The 22,502-nt window shown below is 38.8% G+C and overlaps 1 protein-coding gene across 2 annotated transcripts in view; it reads right to left on the bottom strand.

Annotated features, from left to right (window-relative positions):
• MCM6 (minichromosome maintenance complex component 6) overlaps nucleotides 1-22,460 on the bottom strand; it is a 43,068-nt gene extending 20,608 nt beyond the window's left edge. For both annotated transcript variants that reach the window (XM_082397855.1, XM_082397856.1), the window contains exons 1-9: nucleotides 22,245-22,460; nucleotides 11,754-11,900; nucleotides 10,307-10,417; nucleotides 9,181-9,430; nucleotides 7,683-7,848; nucleotides 7,241-7,386; nucleotides 6,343-6,493; nucleotides 2,615-2,756; nucleotides 159-300 (exon numbers count right to left, since the gene is read on the bottom strand). In XM_082397855.1, the coding sequence (XP_082253981.1) occupies nucleotides 159-300; nucleotides 2,615-2,756; nucleotides 6,343-6,493; nucleotides 7,241-7,386; nucleotides 7,683-7,848; nucleotides 9,181-9,430; nucleotides 10,307-10,417; nucleotides 11,754-11,900; nucleotides 22,245-22,351 (1,362 nt within the window). In that variant the 5' untranslated portion in view covers nucleotides 22,352-22,460. The remainder of the gene's footprint in view (nucleotides 1-158; nucleotides 301-2,614; nucleotides 2,757-6,342; nucleotides 6,494-7,240; nucleotides 7,387-7,682; nucleotides 7,849-9,180; nucleotides 9,431-10,306; nucleotides 10,418-11,753; nucleotides 11,901-22,244) is intronic.
• Between the last annotated feature and the right edge of the window lie 42 nt (nucleotides 22,461-22,502).

The following is a 22,502-nucleotide window of genomic DNA, read 5'->3' as shown; positions in this document are numbered from 1 at the left end:
ATGACAATCCCAATTTCTAAATTAATAAAACCATGAATTATTTACTAAAAGTACTTATTAAAAAGAGGACATCTCCTTAATGGGAACTTATAGGCCTTTACTGATAGGGTAGGGGATATTCTGATTTCTTTATACCCAAGAGGGTAAAATGTTCTTACATTATCAGCCAGCATCAAAGCTCCAGCCTCAATGACAAACTCATGAGATTCTTCATCTCTCACAACAGCTGCTGTTAAGCCAGCAGCACTGGATGCTTTGCCACTGGTGTAGACAGCTCTGGGACTGAATTCCTCCACGTGCCTGTTCAAGGTTATCATATTCATTAACATATGACTACAAAGCATCCTTTTCAGGATTATCAGCTGGTTATGGCTTATGTCAGGTAAGAATTTAAATTTCTAAAAGAACATTTGAAAGAGGCATTAAGAAAAAAAAGCAATTCATAAAGACACATGCCATAGACCAAACAGAAAGCCTTTTCTCCTTTGGTCTTTTAAATAGGTCAAATCCATTCCTGTTAAAGGAAGGTGAAGTCCATACATGGCAAAAACAATCGATAATAAAGAGTTCAGCAAAAATGATCTATTAGAAGGCCTTGCACTTAAAATGAAAACAAACAAACAAAAAACAAAGCAAACAAACAACAACAACAAAAAAATGAAAACAAAACAAAACTAGATGGGAGATTTATTCCAAAAAGGCAAGGTTGGTTTAACATCTAAGAATCAATAACGTGCCATATTAAAAAATGATAAGAACCACCTAACAGATGCAGAAAAAGCATGTCAAAAAATCTAACACCCATCATGATAAAAACTCAACTAACTAGAAGAGACTTTCCCTCAATCTGGTAAAGGGCATCTATGAAAACCCACAGCTAACATCATACTTAAGGTAAAAGGCTGAATGATTTCCCCCTAAGAGCAGGAACAAGACTTAGGGGTCTGCTCTTGCCACTTCTATTCAACATTATACTGAAAGGTTCAGCCAGGGCAACTAGGCAAGAAAAAGTCACCCAGATTTGAAAGAAACAACAACTATCACCATTTGCAGTTAACATGATCTTGTCAACAGAAAATCCTATGGAATCCACTAAAACAGTTAGAACTAATAAGTCAGTTCTTGCAATGCTGCAAGATAAAAGATCAATAATTGTATTTCTACACACTTGTAATAAACAACCCAAAAATGAAACTACAAAAACTGTTCCATTTACAATAGCATCAAAAAGAATAAAATGCTTAGGAATAAATTTAATAAAAGAAGAGCAAGCTTATACCCTGAAAACTACAAAACATTATTGAAAGAAATTAAAGAAGACCTAAATAAATGGAAAGATATCCCATGTTCATGGATCAAAAGACTTAATATTGTTAAAAAGCAAACATAATCATGTATAATACCGCTCAGAGGCAACAATGCAGTACATCTTTCTGTGGTGGTGGTGGGAGAGATGGGAGGCAGGGGCAGAGGAAATGAGGAGAAAAAAAAGAGAATTCTCTTAACACAGGACTGTTACCTTCAAATCTAGAACTCAGTCCCTGATATACTTGAAGGAAATAGTATTTAGTTACAAAACTTCAGCTAAAAATGTTTCAGGTTCTAGAACATTGCCATGTTAAAAATTTCCCAAACAAATAAAGGAAAGGCAGCTTGATATAATATGAAGAGCACATGCTTTGCAGTCAAAATGCTGAGTTCTAATATTCATGGCTTAAGAGTCACTTGTCAGCTCTATGAAGTTAGGGAAATTACTGAGGCTCAGAGAAGTTTTGATTGCCTCCCTAAAAAAAGAGAATAATATTACATGCCTGTCTGGATGCTGGTAGGATAAGACATAACACACACACACACACAGCACCAAGAACACAGCAAGTGCTCAAAAACTGGTTGCTATTATCTTGACCTCTAAGTTTCTTAAAAGTTTGAAAGTAAGCAAGTATTTTATTATAGCTTTTAAAAATAAGCAAAAATTGCTAAAGTAGTACTCATACTGATAAGTTTAGCATAAAATGTCTCATCTTTATCACACTGTTTTTGGAAAGAGTGTCCTATTTAAGAACCTTAAGGATGTTTGTATTCTTAATCTCAGCAATCCTATGCCTAGGAATTTACCCAAAGGAAAATAATAAAATAAAAACTTATACACATTATGATGTTCACTGTATTTGACCATTAAAATAAATTACTGTTAAATTGTCTAATATCAGGCTAGGGGAATGATTTTGTAAGTTATACCAACAAAAAACAACAATCGTGAAAATAAAGAAACATGGAAAAATATTTAGGGTAAATTAAAATTAAAAATATGCATGCTGTGACTTATAACCATGAAAATATATATTCATATATTCAAAGACTTTTACACAAAGATTAAAAGAATTCTATGTGGGATTGGAATTACAATTTTTCCCTAATCCAAAAAATTGTAAAATGTTGTTACATTCTACTTAACAAATTAAGGTGTACTTAACCTAAGAGAGTTATATATTCAACAGTCATAATTTATACTCCTGCTCTGGTAAGGGCACACTGACTGCATTCTTGGTAGCACAGAAAGCCTGGAACTACACATATTGTCTTCTCTGCTGTACTATCTCAGGCAAACACTTACTTGAGAAACTGGCTCTTAGCTGTACTTGGGTCACCAACAATGCAAACATTTATGTCCCCTCGAAGAGAGGTTCCTTCCCCTGTTGTCTTTGGAACACCACCAAAGAGCATCAGCAAGATACCCCGTTTTACTTCGTCATTGCCTGAAATGAAAACCCAAGGTATTTTTCAACATGAGGTTAAACAATTTCACAGGAAACTACAAAGGCATATTTACCAACCAAAAGAGCAGAGACAGCTGAAGCAAAGCTAAGACTAGAGTAAAAATATCTGGTTCTTGTCCTGTGAACGTAAAGTCACCCAGTCACTGTCCTAATGTCTTCACCTTATCATAGATGCCAGTGCTCACCATTCTAAGAGCCTCTCCTTGTCCGTAAGTCCTACTTCCTAAACAAAGCCTTTCCCTATGTCACAGTCCTCAAATATCTCTCCCCATAAATAAACTATGTCCACGACAGCCTACCACATTTACTAGTTCTTTCTAAAGGCAAGTCTTACAGCTCTACCAAGAGTTTGAGGAAATGGTCCATGACTTACTTCTTTTGTATCAGGTACAGTGACCCGTGCTGAATATAAATACAAGCTAATTGAACTGATATGGATTAGATAAGATGCTGAATGTGATTTACAGCTGCTTCTAAGAACTGTTTATAAATGCAATATAAGAAGGAAATGCACAATTTAAAAAAAAGACAACACCAGATTTTTAGAAATGTGATACGGGAAGAAACATTTTTCCGTTTTAATTATTATGACTTTCTGTGAATTCCATCAACAAAGTGCTAGGTACATTTATACAAAACACTCCTTAAAAGCAAAAAATTAAAAATCCATTCCATAAACAAAATTTCTCTGACTCATAACCTATATGAAACAAATGTGTTGGAGGTGTGGTAGTTTTAAAATGGTCCACTAATTATTTGATAATCCTCTTTTCTAGATGGGGCTTAATTCTCCTCTCCTTAAGTGTGGCTGGGCTTAGCAACTTGCTTCCCACAAATAGCCTATGGTAGAAGTGAAGGTGTGTAACTTCTGACACTAGGTCCTGAGAAGCACTTTGCTTCCTCCTTGCTCTGCTCTCTTGGATTGCAGGCTCTGGGGGAAGCCAGCTGCTGTGTTGTGAGGACACTGAACCAGCCCAATGGAAGAGACTCATGTGGCAAGGAACTGAGGCTTCCAGCTGACAACTAGCACTAACATAAGCAGTGAGTGAGCTCCCTTGTCAGTGGATTCTCCAGCCCAAGTGAAGCCTTCAGATGATTGCAGCCCCAGATGACGTCTTGGCTACAAACTCATTAGAGACTGAGCCAGAACCACCTAGCTAAGTCTCTCTCAAATTTCTGACCTATATTCTGTATGAGATAATGTTTGTTGCTTCAAGCCATGAAGTTTTGGGATAATTTGTTATGTAGCAACAGATTAATTTATGGGGGAATGGAGCAACATAAAATTTGACACCTACTCATTATAAGGGAGGACACTCTAAAATCCACAAAGGATTATTAACATAAAGAATTTCAGTTCAATTTCATTGACCAAATATTTTAAGTAGAAAAAAAGGTTAACTTTCAATGATTAAAAGTATATACCTAGGGACTTCCCTGGTAGTCCAGTGCTTAAGAGTCTGCCATCCAATGCAGGGCACGCAGGTTCAATCCCTGGTCAGGGAACTAAGATCCCACATGCCGCGGTGCAACTAAGCCCATGTACCACAACTAGAGAGCCTGCATACCACAACTACTGAGCCCACATGCTCTAGAGCCCGTGTGCCACAACTAGAGAGAAGCCCGTGCACTGCAATGAAGAGCCCGCACACCACAATGAAAGATCCCACGTGCCGCAACAAAGACCCGATACAGGCAAATAAATAAATAAATAAATAAATAAATAAATACTTGTAAAAATCCCAATAGCTTAAAAATATATGTATATACCTAAGAGAAATACCCATAATCTTATGAATTCTTGCCATAACTCCAACTGAAAATGGAAGATAAGGATGGAAAAAACAAGGGTAAAGCATGAGATCTGAAAATTTAGTCAAATCCTCAACACACAAGGGGATTTAATGACAGTGAGCAGCTAGTAACCAAGAGCTAAGAAAATATGAAAGAAACCACAAGGTATAGGCATAGTACATATAACCAAAAAACATCAAGAAATCTCTCTCCACCATGAAAACTAAAAAGAAAAACAAGATCAGGATATTAATCTGGCATATTAGAATATACTTAAGTGCAGTTCTACCCTAAAGCCAGAAAAAAAGAAGACTAAATGACCTTTTTTTTTTCTTTTTAAAAAACATTGTGGTAGAGTGACGGGGGCTCGGTGATGGCCGCCCTGCAGGCGCACAAACGGCTGTTGGGAGGCTGCTGTGTGGCGGCCGCCCAGACCTTCTCTGTCTGAGCCGCGGTTCCTGAGTCCGGGGTCCCGTTTCCTGGAACCTTCATATTTAAAGTACTACATGAAAACGAAAAGAAAGGTGATGAATGCCGCCGGCAAGCTGAAATTGAGTCCTAATGAGGAAGCCTTCATTTTAAAGGAAGATTTTGAAAGAAGACGAAAACTAAGATTGCTACAGGTTCGAGAACAAGAAAGAGATATTGCTTTACAAATAAGAGAAGATATAAAACAGGAGAAATCAGCAACTCACTCGTTTGGCAGAAGAACTAAGGACAGAATGGGAGGAATCACCAACTCAGAAAATAAAGAACTTGGAAAAACTGCATTTGGCAAGTTTAAGAAATATGGGAGAGGGGCATCAACAAGCCAAAGAAAATGTAAGTGAGCACTTATTTGACTACCTGCCTGTGGTAGTGATACTTGTTAAAAGTAGATTACAGTTGTTAGACACTTATAAAAATGTTTTCATGTATAGAATTTGCTGTGGGCAGTCCGAACTTTTTTGTAAATTTAATATAATTTAAGAATTCTGCTAGGTTCATTTCCTAGTAAGAGTCATGTCAAGAATAATCTATTTCCAATGATGTTTAAGTTAACATTATTCTCTAACAAATTTATGGTTACCAAAGGGGGAAGGTGGGGAGGATAAATTAGGAAGTTGGGATTAATATATACACAGTACTATATATAAAATAGATAACCAACAATGACCTAGTGGATGGCACAGGAAACTATACTCAATATTTTGTAATAACCTATAAAGGAAAAGAATCTGAACAAGAATATATATATGTATATAACTGAATCACTGTGCTGTATACCTGAAACTAACACAACATTGTAAATCAACTATACTTCAATTAAAAAAAAACAAACATTATTCTCTTCCAGTCCTTAACTATCTGTGTAAATAAAATAGTAACCTTCAGAAAAAAAAAAAAATTGTGGTAAAATATACACAACTTTTAAGTGGTTCAGTGGAATTAAGTACATTCACCATCTTTTATAACCATCACCCCTATCCATTTCTAGAACTTTTCATCATCCCAAACAGAAACTCTATCCATTAAACAACAATTCCCTATTTCCCTCCCCACCAGGTAACCTCTTTCTACTTTGTCTCTGTGAATTTACCTGTTCTAAGTACCTCATTTTAAGTGGAATTGTATAATATCTGTCCTTTTACAAATGACTTTTTAAAACCCCTTCTAAACCCACTAAAAAACTTTCATAATCTGATTTGTGTGTTTTAAGAAGTCACATGTTGCTGTTTTATAATCATTATTTTGATTTCAAGTTTATGCCACAAATGGATAGAACTCTTACCATGTATAGTAGGGAACAGGCTTGTACAAAGATTGTGGTATAGATTTTTATCTTGACTCATTTCAAACACTTTCTCCCATTCCTTCACAGTCATTTGGTTCTTAATGCTCTCAGCTGTCTGTTCCTCATCTCGGAGCTCTTTTCCTCCGAACTGAGGGGTGGAGAAGAAAGGAAAAAAATAGTAGTATAGAAATAGTCAAAATAATGTGAAAGAGAAGAAACATCACCACAAACGAAATATAGCCTGGGAGGTCAACTTCAGAATCTGCTGACTGTAAAGGTTTTTTAAAAAAATCTCCTAACCAGTACGGCCTAAGTTAAGACACTGAAGAGCCTGTCATTTGTTCAGTGATTTAAAAATAACAAAAAAAGCTACCACCATTGTTTTGTATTGCTATCTAAATGAATCTAGATGCTCATGAGATGAGCCATAATAAAATGTTAATCACTGATATGAAGATGAAAATGAAGAAACAGAATATTATGTTCACCACTCATTTTCCAAACTGTTCCTCACTGCTTTCCCCACCTGGAACAAAATCAAGCTCTGAACAACTAGAATACCAGGGGTCAATCACTCTCAGAAAGAGCAATATACTGTACTTCCCAGATTACTAAATTTTTCTACTTGTACTATCTCGAGGAGCGTGACAGAGGAACTTTAACAATTAAAAACAGAAAAACCACCGTGAATAATAATAGTACCAATGCTTTTAAAGCATTGAGCTCTTATGTACAAAAATAAGACTTTTCCTTAAGATCGGGAAGACAGATGTGAAAAAATCTGGTTTTAAAACTAAAGAACAAATCTCAACCCAACCCCATCTTTAACACTGAGTTTGCGGCAGCCTCAGGGGATGCCTTTCTTAAGCTTTGCCATTCTACTAAGTAGACTCACCCTCGGGTTGGTTGGTGCAACACAGCAGGCAAGAAAGACCAGCCTGTACGAAAGATCCCTAACACCAAGTGCCCGGAGCCCTCGAATGCCTTCTGTCTCATATCCATCAACACCACTGACACGGTAATTAGTTTCTGCACGTGCTCCTGAAACATTGAATGATAGATTGTTTCACAGCTCAAATACTGAAGGTGCTGAGAATCAAAACTGCTCAGATAAATGAAACCTATAAATGCAAAAATTTCATTTAGGCTTTGAAATTTTTCAGAACAGTAGCTTTTATAGCAAACCAATTTGTTTTTATTCTCATCATAGTTCCTCGCTCACCCTCTGATTGGTAGCCAAAAATAGCCAAAAATAAGACAAGGAAGATGCAAGAAGCTAGATACTCTGCAGTTCAGGTAACTGAGAATTTGTTAAATTTGAGCCACAGATTACCGACCTGGTATGCTAAGCTTAGACACGTCAGGCACAACAATCAGTGTCCCTGTAAAGTCACACTTGTCACCAGCTTGAGCTGACTCCACAGCTTCAGCCCTCAAGATCACTTCTAAACTGCGGGGGATACTCCCTCGAGGAAGCTCAGCTTGAGTCTCTTGAATACGAACCTATAACAAAGACAAATAAATGTGTTCCATCTTCCTCTAAATTGTCAGGGAAATTTTATGAAAAATTTCACATCTCTTACACCCTCCACCTCAACACAACTGTTAACATTACTTAAGACACACATATTTTTACTGTATTATTTGAAAGAAGTTACAAAAATCAAGATACTTCACCCCCAAATATTTTAGCACTCACCTCCTAAGAATAAAGACAATCTCCTATGTAACCACAATACCATCAATCACACCAAGAGATTTAAATATTTAATTCCATAATGACTTCTTTATCTAGTCCGTCTTCAAATTTCCCCAGTTGTCAAGAATGTCCTTTATTACAGCTGTTTTTTTTTTCCCCAAACCAAGACCCAACCTGAATTCATATTTTGTATTTGGTTGTTATATCATGTTCTTTATCAAATATAAAGCATCTTTTACCCAAAGTTGTTGGTAAGAACACATGTTTCCTATAAACCAAGTATCAGAATAAAACAAGAAAACTAAGTAAGGACTAAAAACTGAATCTAATATAAATTATTTATTTTAGTCCGGTACTCATTCTCCAGTGCTTGAGCTGCTGCAACTTTTCTCTTTGCATATACCAGAGTTACTAAGCCCTGAAGAGCTTTAGCCCCTTCATTCTTACTGCTACCATGCAACTCTTGCCCAGTTAACTACAACTACCTATTAGTCTCTTGTTAAATACCACGCACAGTTGTCTCATCAATCTTCCTTTAACAAAGAAAAATTCACATCATCTGAAAACGTATTCCCCTTGCTTATCAAGATAGGTCCAAGCTTCTCAATCTGAGATTTAAGGCTCCAAGTACTTCCATGCCTCATACCAAATCATCTCTCAGATGATCTCCAATTTGGTTACTCTACTTTAATCATGATAATCCTCAATGCTATTGACAAGCATGTTCATTTTCATCTGTTCTTTTATTTATGCCTTCCTCCCTCCTAACCACCAACTCCAAGTCTTACACCAACAAGTCTCTACTTCTTCAAAAATCTTCCTAACTCTAGCTTGTAATAATAATAATAACAGTAATAATAATAATGGTTACTGTTTATTCTTTGACAAATACATTTTATTTGCCTGAAGGAGCTTCCAATCCAAGTTATTAAAGGTTAGAACACATTTATATACTGATAATTGAAATTTGCATTACAAATTTTTAGCTTAAATCTGTAGTCACACTTGACGAACCTTGACTTACATAAAAACTGAGTTTAACATTGCCTAAGTAAGCTTATAATAATAATTACAAGTGCCTAGAAGTGAATTATTAGCATAGGCTGAATCTGACCTAAAGAGAAATTAATAAGCACCTTTTGAAAATCAACGAATCTCGATTTATTTGTATCCAGCAGGAATCTCCTTCTGTTGGCACAAACTGGATTCCGGCAGATGTTTGGCTGGGTGTATCTGAATTGCTGTTCTACATCCTTGATCACTGTCTGACAGTCCAAGCACAGGAAAGTTCCGCTCACAAGCTCTGGATGAACTGGGTGAGTCCGTACCACCTGCCCACTGATGCGAGTGAGCAAACCAATTCTGGATGAGTTGAGTTCTCGAATTCTGTTTAAAGACAGATATTGCATTAGTAAGTATTCATTTTCAAACTAAAAATTTTCACTTTTAATGAGAGGATATTCAATGATAATTTATGCTTAAAATAACAACAACAACAAAATAAGAGACAAGGTATTCTTTGGACTCTCCTACAAGAATAATTTAATCAACATGCCCATTCCTGAAGTATAATGTACATGCATCCACAACAAAATACATAAATGAATAAATAAGAAAAACTAAGTAAAGGACATGAAAGAAATGCAACTACAATTATAAAACAGAATGATCCCATTTTTGTTTTATATGCAAATATATTTTTTTCTTACCTACATTTCTAAATAAGCATTTTCACAGTAAAGTTATCCTTGGGAAAAATTATCGGGACAAATTTTTTTCTGAACTTGAAGGTTTAGAAAACACTGTATTTCACAAACCCATTTTATATTAAATAACTTGTAATTTTATAAGTAATTTTAGTAGTTTAAGTTTTCAAAATATCACTTCAATTTCCTCCAACAAATTTATTCTTTAAATAACTGCTAAAGAGGAAAACAGTTTAAAAGCTATGCTATTTAAGCTCTTGACAATTCATTAATTTTTGTGACTGTTCTCAGTTTTCATATTTTCTCACTGAACTAATTTTTCACCTCAACATCCCTTAAAAGGTGTCCTAAAATACTATAATCCCCAGAAATTGCTTCACTTAACACACTTCCCATCCCGTTTTCCTGGAAATACATATTTTCCAAAACTAAATCTTCTGGATAACTGGATATAACTCTTTATAGACCTAAGACTACAACCTTCTGAGCTTTCTGCCAATTAAGTGATGCCTATACTATTTGGGGAATTTTTTTTTTTCCAAGAAGGGTTTCTTACTTGTGTCTGGTAGGAAGATCTTGGAATGCAACATAAAAATCCTTGGCAAGAGGGATCTCTTTACGGTCTTTGACAAAGGTTTTCAAGGCCCGACATAGGTAAGGGTAAACTCTGAAAAACAAACAAAAAGTAAATCAACTGACAACTTCAAGAGGCTTACCAAGGGCTCCTTCCCCTTATGCTTCCCAAAAGCTGAAACTAAGGAATTTCATCTGGTTACAACCAAGCTTTAGAATTTAACTCTGCAGGACACTTCTATCATCTGGTCTAGGTTTAGAGCATCTTCAATCCTCTCCTATTCCACCATAAATACATCTAAGACAACAGAAACACCAAAGATAAAATGCTGTTCCTGAATACCTATTATTTTTAAATAATCATTTAGCATGCACACGGCAGGTCACTCCTCTGTCCAAGATGACTCTGCCTGAACCACCTGGGCAGTATACTACCTAGCAAGGCAGCCTCCCATTTGGTATCAAGGCCTACTATTTTCTTCCAGGTTTAATTCTTGATTGATAGGAAGTAGATAAGGGCAGGGAAGGAATTTGTGTACTGATTTGAGAGCAAGTTGGCAGAAACGTTTCACTTGACTGGTTAGATGGAAGTGTGCACGTTCTCTTAAGTTTTAAATAGCTGAGGCAGCTTGGTTTAAGTGGTAGGATCTGGAAGTCCTCTGAAAAATCAGCTACTTTCAGGACACAGAACTGTGGCACGGTCTGTGCATGAGGTACAGGCATAGGTGTTTCCACCAACAGCCCTGACTTTCTACCTCCCTCTCACTTGTCAGTACAACTTTTCCTGCTACATACTATCACAATAAACTCTGCTGCTTATCCCTCCAACCATTCTTGATAGCTTGATAGCCATATATGACTAGAAACACCGAGACAAATCCTCCATCTCCCAGTATACCAGGTAAAAGAACAAGACTGTGACTGCTTACTCCTGGGTCTTCATTTCTCTTTCATAACAGTCCACAGTATTTATTTTAACCTGATTTTATTTAAACTAAGTTTTGTGTAGAAAGATATTTCTGGCTTTATATAGCAATTGAAAGCAAAATAAAAGCCTAATGTCTAATTTCTGCCAAAAAAATACCATTCAGCTTTTAAAATGTTTCAAGGGATTTTATATGATATGGGGAGGGGGAGTGGATTAAATGAATGACATAGCAATAGCACTGAAGCCTGACACAAAGTAAGCAATCCTCTTAACACCTGGAAAAACTACATAGAAAACAAAAGTTTTCAACATTCGCATGAGAAAAATAGTCAACTCCACAAAGGCCTAAATTAGTTCAGAGCAGCAATAAAATGACCACTGGCTGTATCAAAGGGCCTCTGTGACAGCTGCCTTTTTGCCTCACAAATGAACACTTCCGTTCTAAGAAGAGCTGGCTTCCCGGGGTCCATGTCTATTTAAAGTAAAGATTAATACACCAAACCTATAGAACTCCTCTTGAATGGTGGTGGAAAGTTGCTGGTTAAATTGCTCCAGGTCCAAAAAACTCACAACCAATGTGTTTCTCTCGGGACGAATTAACTCCTCAGCTAACTGCAAGTACTTAATTTCTCCATCGCTGTTCTGGAACCTGTAGATACATGCAAGTCAGATTAAACCGAAGCATTAGGCGGCAAAAAGAAGAATGTGAATGCCTGATAATTCAGCATATTGGTTAAAGACCATCAGCTTTAGGGTCAGACAGGTCCATTTTAGTAGTTGTAAAACTTGGGGCAAGTTACTTACCTATTCTAAACCTGTCCCTCTTCTGTTTGAAAATAATAATAATAAAAAAGATTAGAACATCATCTTATCTCCTAAGATAACTGTGAAGATTAAACGAGAGAATGCCTTTAAAATGTTTTGTACAAAGCTGGGAACATAGGAAAACCACGTCTTAAGATTTAAATCTGAATTTCTTGATTTAACACTTTCCAATCTGAACTGTACATACCAACAATAAAAGAATAGTTAGTATTTGTTGATTAGAAAATATTAAATCAAGAAATCCAGGTTAGGAGATTGTTTCAAGATGGCGGCGTAGAAGGACGTGTGCTCACTCCCTCTTGCGAGAGCACCGGAATCACAACTGCTGAACAACCATCGACAGGAAGACGCTGGAACTCACCAAAAAATATACCCCACATCCAAACACAAAGGAGAAGCTGCAATGAGACGGTAGGAGGGGTGCAATCACAATAAAATCAAATCCCATAACCGCTGGGTGGGTGACTCACAAACTGGAGAACAATTTTACCATGGAAATCCACCCACTGGAGTGAAGGTTCTGAGCCCCACGTCAGGCTTCCCAACCTGGGGGTCTGGCAATGGGAGGAGGAATTTCCAGAGAATCAGACTTTAAAGGCTACGGGGATTTGATTGCAGGACTTCCACAGGACTCGGGGAAACAGAGACTCCACTCTTGGAGGGCACACACAAAGTAGTGTGTGCATCGGGACCCAGGGGAAGGAGCAGTGACCCCGGGGGAGACTGAACCAGACCTACCTGCTAGTGTTGGAGGGTCTCCTGCAGAGGCGGGGGGTGGTTGTGGCACACCGTGGGGACAAGGACACTGGCAGCAGAAGTTCTGGGAAGTATTCCTTGGCGTGAGCCCTCCTGGTGTTGCCCACCAAAGAGCCTGTAGGCTCCAATGCTGGGTCGCCTCAGGCCAAACAACCAACAGGGAGGGAACTCAGCTCCACCCATCAGCAGACAAGTGGATTAAAGTTTTACTGAGCTCTGCCCACCAGAGCAACACCCAGCTCTACCCACCACCAGTCCCTCCCATCAGGAAGCTTGCACAAGCCTCTTAGATAGCCTCATCCACCAGAGGACAGACAGCAGAAGCAAGAAGAGCTACAATCCTGCAGCCTGTGGAACGAAAACCACATTCACAGAGAGACAGACAAAATAAAAAGGCAGAGGACTATGTACCAGGTGAAGGAACAAGATAAGACCCCAGATAAACAATTAAATGAAGTGGAGATAGGTAACCTTCCAGAAAAAGAATTCAGAATAATGATAGCGAAGATGATCCAGGACCTCGGAAAAAGAATAGAGGCAAAGATCGAGAAAATGTAAGAAATGTTTAACAAAGACCTAGAAGAAGTAAAAAACAAACAAAGATGAATAATACAATAACTGAAATGAAAAATACACTAGAAGGAATCAGCAGAATAACTGAGACAGAAGAATGGATAAGTGACCTGGAAAACAGAATGGTGGAATTCACTGCCACAGAACAGAATAAAGAAAAAAAAAGAAAAGAAATGAAGACAGCCTAAGAGACCTCTGGGACAACATTAAACGCACCAACATTTGCATTATAGGGGTCCCAGAAGGAGAAGAGAGAGAGAAAGGACCAGAGAAAATATTTGAAGAGATTATAGTCAAAAACTTCCCTAACATGGGAAAGGAAATAGTCACCCAAGTCCAGGAAGCGCAGAGAGTCCCATACAGGATAAACCCAAAAGAAACACGCCAAGACACACAGTAATCAAATTGACAAAAATTAAAGACAAAGAAAAATTATTAAGGGCAACAAGGGAAAAACGACAAATAACACACAAGGGAACTCCCATAAGGTTAACAGCTGATTTCGCAGCAGAAACTCTACAAGCCAGAAGGGAGTGGCACGATATATTTAAAGTGATGAAAGGCAAGAACCTACAACCAAGATTACTCTACCCAGCAAGGATCTCATTCAGATTAGAAGGCGAAATCAAAAGCTTTACAAACAAAAGCGAAGAGAATTCAGCACCACCAAACCACGTCTACAACAAATGCTAAAGGAACTTCGCTAAGTGGGAAACACAAGAGAAGAAAAGAACCTACAAAAACAAACCCAAAACAATTAAGAAAATGGTAATAGGAAAATACATATCGATAATTACCTTGAATGTGATTGAATTAAATGCTCCAACCAAAAGACACAGGCTTGCTGGATGGATACAAAAACAAGACCCATATATATGCTGTCTATAAGAAACCCATTTAAGACCTAGGCATACATACAGACTGAAAGTGAGGGGATGGAAAAAGTTATTCCATGCAAACGGACATCAAAAGAAAGCTGGAGTAGCAATACTTCTATCAGATAAAATAGACTTTAAAATAAAGAATATTACAAGAGACAAGGACACTACATAATGATCAAGGGATCAATCCAAGAAGAAGATATAACAATTATAAACTTATAAGCACCCAAAATAGGAACATCTCAATACACAAGGCAAATGCTAACAGCTATAAAAGAGGATATCGACAGTAACACAATAATAGTGGGGGACTTTATAACGCCTCACTTACACCAATAGACAGATCATCCAGACAGAAAATTAATAAGGAAACACAAGCTTTAAATGACACAGTAGACCAGATAGATTTAATTGATATTTATAGGACATTCCATCCAAAAACAGCAGATTACACTTTCTTCTCAAGTGCACACGGAACATTCTCCAGGATAGATCACATCTTGGGTCACAAAACAAATCTTGGTAAATTTAAGAAAACTGAAATCATATCAAGCATCTCTTCCAACCACAATGCTATGAGATTAGAAATCAATTACAGGGAAAAAACCATAAAAAACACAAACACATGGAGGCTAAACAATACGTTACTAAATAACCAAGAGATCACTGAAAATATCAAAGAGGAAATCAAAAAATATCTAGAGACAAATGACAATGAAAACATGACAATCCAAAACCTATGGGATGCAGCAAAAGCAGTTCTAAGAGGGAAGTTTATAGCAATACAATCCTACCTCAAGAAACAAGAAAAATCTCAAATAAACAATCTAACCTTACACCTAAAGGAACTAGAGAAAGAAGAACAAACAAAACCCAAAGTTAGTAGAAGGAAAGAAATCATAAGGCTCAGAGCAAAAATAAATGAAATAAAAACAAAGAAAACAATAGCAAAGATCAATAAAACTAAAAGCTGGTTCTTTGAGAAGATAAACAAAACCGATAAACCTTTAGCCAGACTCATCAAGAAAAAGAGGGAGAGGACTCAAATCAATAAAATTAGAAATGAAAAAGGAGACGTGGGCTTCCCTGGTGGTGCAGTGGTTGAGAGTCTGCTTGCCAATGCAGGGGACACGGGTTTGAGCCCTGGTCTGGGAGGATCCCGCATGCTGCGGAGCAACTAGGCCCGTGAGCCACGGCTACTGAGCCTGCGCGTCTGGAGCCTGTGCTCCGCAACAAGAGAGGCCGCGATAATGAGAGGCTGGCGCACCACGATGAGGAGTGGCCCCCGCTTGCCGCAACTGGAGAAAGCCCTCGCACAGTAACGAAGACCCAACACAGCCATAAATAAATAAATAAATAATAAAAATAAAGAAATTCCTTAAAAAAAAAAAAAAAAGGAGATGTTACAACGGACACTGCAGAAATACAAAGCATCATAAGAGACTACTAGAAACAACTCTATGCCAGGAAAATGGACAACCTGGAAGAAATGGACAAATTCTTAGAAAGGTATAACCTTCCAAGACTGAACCGGGAAGAGGCAGAAAATATGAACAGACCAATCACAAGTAATGAAATTGAAACTGTGCTTAAAAATCTTCCAACAAACAGAAGTCCAGGACCAGATAGCTTCACAGGTGAATTCTATCAAAGATTTAGAGAAGAGCTAACACCCACCCTTCTCAAACTCTTCCAAAAAATTGCAGAGGAAGGAACACTCCCAAACTCTTTCTATGAGGACATCACCCTGATATCAAAACGAGACAAAGATACTACAAAAGAAGAAAATTACAGACCAATATCACTGATGAATATAGATGCAAAAATCGTCAGCAAAATACTAGCAAACAGGATCCAACAACACATTAGAAGGATCATACACCATGATCAAGTGGGATTTATCCCAGGGATGCAAGGATTCTTCAATATATGCAAATCAACCAATGTGATACACCATATTAACAAACTGAAGGATAAAAACCATATGATAACCTCAAAAGATGCATAAAAAGCTTTTGACAAAAATTCAACACCCACTTATGATAAAAAATCTCCAGAAACTGGGCATAGAGGGAAACTACCTCAACATAATAAAGGCCATATATGACAAACCCACAGCAAACATCATTCTCAATGGTGAAAAACTGAAACCATTTCCTCTAAGATCAGGAACAAGACAAGGATGTCCACTCTTGCCACTCTTATTCAACAGTATTGGAAGTCCTAGCCATGGCAATTACAGAAGAAAAATAAAAGGAATCCAAATTGGAAAAGAAGAAGTAAAACTGTCACCATTTGCAGATGACATGATACTATACATAGATAATCCTAAAGATGCCAGCAGAAAACTACTAGAGCTAATCAATGAATTTGGTAAACTTGCAGGATACAAAATTAATGCACAGAAATCGCTTGCATTCCTACACAGTAATGATGAAAAATCTGAAAGAGAAATTAAGGAAACACTCCCATTTACCACTGCAACAAAAAGAATAAAATACCTAGGAATAAACCTACCTACGGAGACAAAAGACCTGTATGCAGAAAACTATAAGACACTGATGAAAGAAATTAAAGATGATACCAACAGATGGAGAGATATACCATGTTCTTGGACTGGAAGAATCAACATTGTGAAAATGACTATACCACCCAAAGCAACCTATAGATTCAATGCAATCCCTATCAAATTACCAATGGCATTTTTTCCAGAACTAAAACAAAAAATCTTAAAATTTGTATGGAGACACAAAAGACCCCGAATAGCCAAAGCAATCTTGAGGGGAAAAACAGAGCTGGAGGGGCTTCCCTGGTGGCGCAGTGGTTGAGAATATGCCTGCTAATGCAGGGGACACGGGTTCGAGCCCTGGTCTGGGAAGATCCCACATGCCGCAGAGCAACTAGGCCCGTGAGCCACAACTACTGAGCCTGCGCGTCTGGAGCCTGTGCCCCGTAACGAAAGGCCACGATAGTGAGGCCCGCGCACCGCGATGAAGAGTGGCCCCCACTTGCCGCAGCTAGAGGAAGCCCTCGCACAGAAACTAAGACCCAACACAGCCAAAAATAAATAAAAAAAAAAAAAAAAAAAAAAAAAAACCAGCGCTGAAGGAACCATACTCCCTGACTTCAGACTATACTACAAAGCTACAGTAATAAAGGCAACATGGTACTGGCATAAAAACAGAAATATAGATCAATGGAACAGGATAGAAAGCCCAGAGATAAACCCACGCACCTATGGTCAACTAATCTATGACAAAGATAAACCCACACACCTATGGTCAACTAATCTATGACAAAGGAGGCAAGGATATACAGTGGAGAAAAGACAATCTCTTCAATAAATGGTGCTGGGAAAACTGGACAGCTACACGTAAAAGAATTAAATTAGAACATTCCCTAACACCATACACAAAAATAAACTCAAAATGGATTAAAGACTTAAATGTAAGGCCAGACACTATAAAACTCTTACAGGAAAACATAGGCAGAACACTCTATGACATACATCACAGCAAGATCCTTTTTGACCCACCTCCTGAAGTAATGGAAATAAAAACAAAAATAAACAAATGGGACCTAATGAAACTTAAAAGCTTCTGCACAGCAAAGGAAACCATAAACAAGACAACCCTCAAAATGGGAGAAAATATTTGCAAATGAATCAACAAAGGATTAATCTCCAAAATATATAAACAGCTCATGCAGCTCAATATTAAAAAAAAAACAAGCCAATCAAGAAATGGGCAGAAGACCTAAATAGACATTTCTCCAAAGAAGACATACAGATGGCCAAGAGGCACATGAAAAGATGCTCAACATCACTAATTATTAGAGAAATGCAAATCAAAATTATAACGAGGTTTCACCTCACACTGGTCAGAATGGGCATCATCAGAAAATCTACAAATAACAAATACTGGAGAGGGTGTGGACATAAAGGAACCCTCTTGCACTGTTGGTGGGAATGTAAACTGATACAGCCACTATGGAGAACAGTATGGAGGTTCCTTAAAAAACTAAAAATAGAATTACTATATGACCCAACAATCCCACCACTGGGCATATACCCAGAGAAAACCATAATTCAAAAGGACACATGCATCGCAATGTTCACTGCAGCACTGTTTGTGACAGCCAGGTCATGGAAGCAAACTAAATGCCCATCGACAGACGAACAGATAAAGAAGATGTGGTACATATATACAATGCAATATTACTCAGCCATAAAAAGGAATGAAACTGGGTCATTTGTAGAGATGTGGATGGACCTAGAGACTGTCATACAGAGTGAAGTAAGTCAGAAAGAGAAAAACAAATATTGTATATTAACATATATATGTGGAATCTAGAAAAATGGTACAGATGAACCATTTGCAAGGCAGAAATAGAGACACAGATGTAGAGAACAAACGTATGGACACCAAGGGGGGAAAGCAGGGGGTTGTTGGTGGTGGTGGTGGTGGTGGGATGAATTGGGAGATTGGGATTGACATATATACACTAATATGTGTAAAATAGATAACTAATAAGAACCTGCTGTATATTAAAAAAAGTGATAAGTAAAAAAAAAAAAACTCAAAAAACCCAACTCTATTAATGATATAAAAAAAAAAAAAGAAAGAAATTCAGGTTAAAATCCAAAGATTTAATTTCTAAAGGGAAAACTGACAGATTAGCTGTTGATTTAAGAACCAGAATACAAATAAATACACAGAAATGAGGTGCTTCAGCGCCTAAGACCTCAGGAAAATGGAAACACACACACACACAAAGTAAAGCTGGTGTGTTTTTTCCAAAAGTGTATCATATGAACAATATTTGATTTTTGTTCTTCTAACATAACCATGCAGATTAGTTTTGAGAAAAAATCAATTTCTCCTTCAAATACAGCATGTTCTAACTGTTAAATACCTAACGAACAATATCTATCTGCAAAGCACTATGCCAGAGGTACCACAGGCTGGAAATGACAGCATTGTTCCTCTGCTAGGGTTGACACTCTCATAGGAGACATTTCTACTAAAGAGAGGGACAAGACATCTAAATGTCCATGACAAATGAACGAACAAAATGTAGTATACACATACAACAGAATATTATTCAACCTTAAAACAGGATATTCTGCAATGTCTCAATATGGATGAATCTTGAGGACATGGTGCTAAGTGAAATAAGCCAATTACAGAAAGACAAATATTGCATGATTCTACTTATATGAGGTATCTAAAATAGTCAAATTCAGGAATTCCCTGGTGGTCCAGTGGTTAGGACTCCACGCTTTCACTGCCATGGGCCCGGGGTTCGATCCCTGGTCAGGGAACTAAGATCTCACAAGCCACTGGGAGCGGCCAAAAAAAACCCCCCAAAAGTCAAATTCATAGAATCAAAGAGTGGAATGGTGGTTGGAGGAAGAGGAGAATGTGGAGGTACTACAGGCATAAAGTTTCAGTCAAGCAAGATGAATAAGCTCTAACAGATCTACTGTATAACAATAACACGGTACTGTTAAAATTTTGTTAAGAAGGTAGATTTCATGTTGTGTTCTTTCCACAATAAAATAAAAAGGAAAAAGAAAAAAAAGGAGGTAAAAGAAATGTGACAGGGGAATATAAACTAATTTTGCCTAACAGGAACATCTAGAAAGGCTTCATGCATATAAAAGGTAGTACTGGAATTCGGCATTGAAAGAGTTTTAAAATTTGAAAGAAAAAAAATGAGTGGTGGATAGATTGGCTACAGATGTTCGAAAGTATGTGGCAAAGTCAGGAAGGTATGGGAGGAGTGTGGATAATGACAGAATGGCTGTGGAAGATCAAACTGGAAAGAGCAGCTGTGAAGAATTTGGATCTTATTCCATAAGCAATGGCAAATCAAAGTTGGTATTTTGAGAGGGAGTTAACATTTTTTCCCAACAAATACAGGGATTATTTGCCTTGTTCATCATTGTGCCCAGGAGTTAGCTGCATGGCAAACTGCAAGGAAGCAAAGGCAATTACATTATTTGTTAAAATCAAACATAATTGAGGACCTGTGTAATGTGGTGTGGTGGCTAGGTGGGATTAAGGATGGGATTTACATTCAGATGAAACGGCTGACAGGTAGATATATTACCAGACATGACAGAAAATGGCAGGTTGGGAACATACGGGAAGAAAGGATTGGTGCTGCCTGAAAGGTTTATAAGGTTTAACAAATGAGGTATGAATCTTTAGCTAGGCTTTGAAGGATGAAGAGCTGTCAGGCAGAGAGTAACATTGCCAAAAGTAGGGAAATATAAAGTAAACTATGGTTTTAACTCTATCAGAATTTCGTAAGACAGCAGAATTATTCACAGTAGTAAAAGCGTGACAACAACCTACATATCCACGGATGGATGAAGAGACAAACGAAATGTGGTATAGACATACAATGAAATACTATTCACCCTTAAAAAGGAAATTCCGGCACATGCTACAGCATGGAAAACCTCAAAGACACTATGCTAAGTGAAGTAAGCTGGTCACAAAAGGACAAATATTATATAACTCCAAGTCTGAGGTACCTACAGTAGTCAAGTTCATAGACAGAAAATAGAATGGTGGTTGTCAGGGGCAGGAGGGTCGGGGGAATGGTTTATCATTGTTTAGTGGGTGCAGAGTTTCAGTTTGGGAAGAAAAAAAGTGGTCTGGAGATGGATGTTGGTGATGGCTGTATAACAAGGTAAATGTACTTAACGCCAGTGAACTCTGCGTTTAAAAAGTTAAAATGGGGACTTCCCTGGTGGTCCCGTGGTTGAGACTCTCTTCCCAATACAGGGGGCATGGGTTCGATCCCTGGTTGGGGAACTAAGATCCCGCGTGCCACAGAGCACGACCAAGAAAAAAAAAAGGTTAAAATGGTAAAGGTTTTACCACAATAGAAAAAAAAAAAATTTCCTGCCATGTTATGAGCCTTAAAGACGTGGAAGTCATTAAGGCCCCTGAGAATAGCTAAAAGGAATTTTAAGGATGGGAAGCATTTTCGTAAGACATGTGCTAATTTTTTAAAGCTTCATTATAACTAGTGCTAACAACTTAGTGGAGTTTCTAAATATTAGTAAAACCGCATAAGATTTTTTTTTTTTTTTTAGGACTATGGCAAAGAGTCTCAGGCCAAGATGTCATCGAGGAGAACTTCAAATGCAAGAAATGATCAAATTTAAAAACTGAGCTCTTAAAAAAAAAAAAAAAGAATTTCCTAAGACATTCCGCAGTGCTTCCACTTCTTCCTGGAGGCGGTAGAGTCCATACTCAGGGAAAGCAGAGCTATATCTGCACGATCTAAGAAAAGTAACTGGTGGCAGTGGCTGAAAGCCAGGGAGAGGGGGTTTGAGATGGCTGCAGCCTAAAAAAGGCAACAGAAAAAAAGAAAAGTGGGGTTTGGAGGGTTGGAAGGATAGGAAGAGACGGAGGGAGTGCGTTCAGCGCCATAAGCAGGTCGGCCCCTCGCCCGAGCATCTGTCAACCACGGGGTTCACTCCGGCCCTTTCAACTCCACGGGCTCCAGGGCTGCCAGGCCCTCGGTGGACCCCAGTCAGACCCCCGCCAGGACTCATACGCCAGTTCGGCCTCCCCCGCGACCCCGCAGACGCGCGGCCTAACTGGACGAGTTACTCATCCCCACCCAGCCTCAGGGTCCGAACAGGGAACCGGGGGCTACGCGACCACCAGCCTTCCAGGCTGTGAGAACTGAACGACGGGCCTAAAGCGCTCGGCCCAGGGCACTGCGCACGGCAGGAGTTTGCGGAAGGGCTCCAGATGGATTTCACCCCCGGAAACCAGCCCAGCCCGGCCCAGCCTCCTCCCCGCGGCCCGCTCTCCGAGGCGCGCGACCCCTCAGTTCCCGAACACGCGCGGGGCCCACGGCGCCCCCGGGCTCCGGAAGCCGCGAGGGGCGGGAGGGGAAGTTCCGCGGGTAAGGGGCGCCCTCTGACTCACTCCTCCAAGAAGTCCAGGAACAGTTTCTGGCACTTCTCGGCCACCTCGTCGCGGACTTCCAGGTGCTGGCTGCCGGCGCCCGGCTCCGCTGCCGCCGCGAGGTCCATCGCTGCCTAATGCTGAGTGGCCGCCGGCGCCACGCTGGAAGCAAGCAGAGCGTTGCTTCTCCCCGGACGCTGCCGCTCGGCGCGCACCTCCTCTGCCCCGCCCCTTCGCCGGAAGGCCGGAGCCAATCGTGGCGCAGGAGCTCGGGGATTT

This window comes from Balaenoptera borealis (assembly GCF_965194805.1).
Source record: "Balaenoptera borealis genome assembly, chromosome: 6".
NCBI lineage: Eukaryota > Metazoa > Chordata > Mammalia > Artiodactyla > Balaenopteridae > Balaenoptera > Balaenoptera borealis.
The sequence above is the reverse complement of the archived record's forward strand: the minus strand, read 5'-3'. Positions and strand labels throughout refer to the sequence as shown.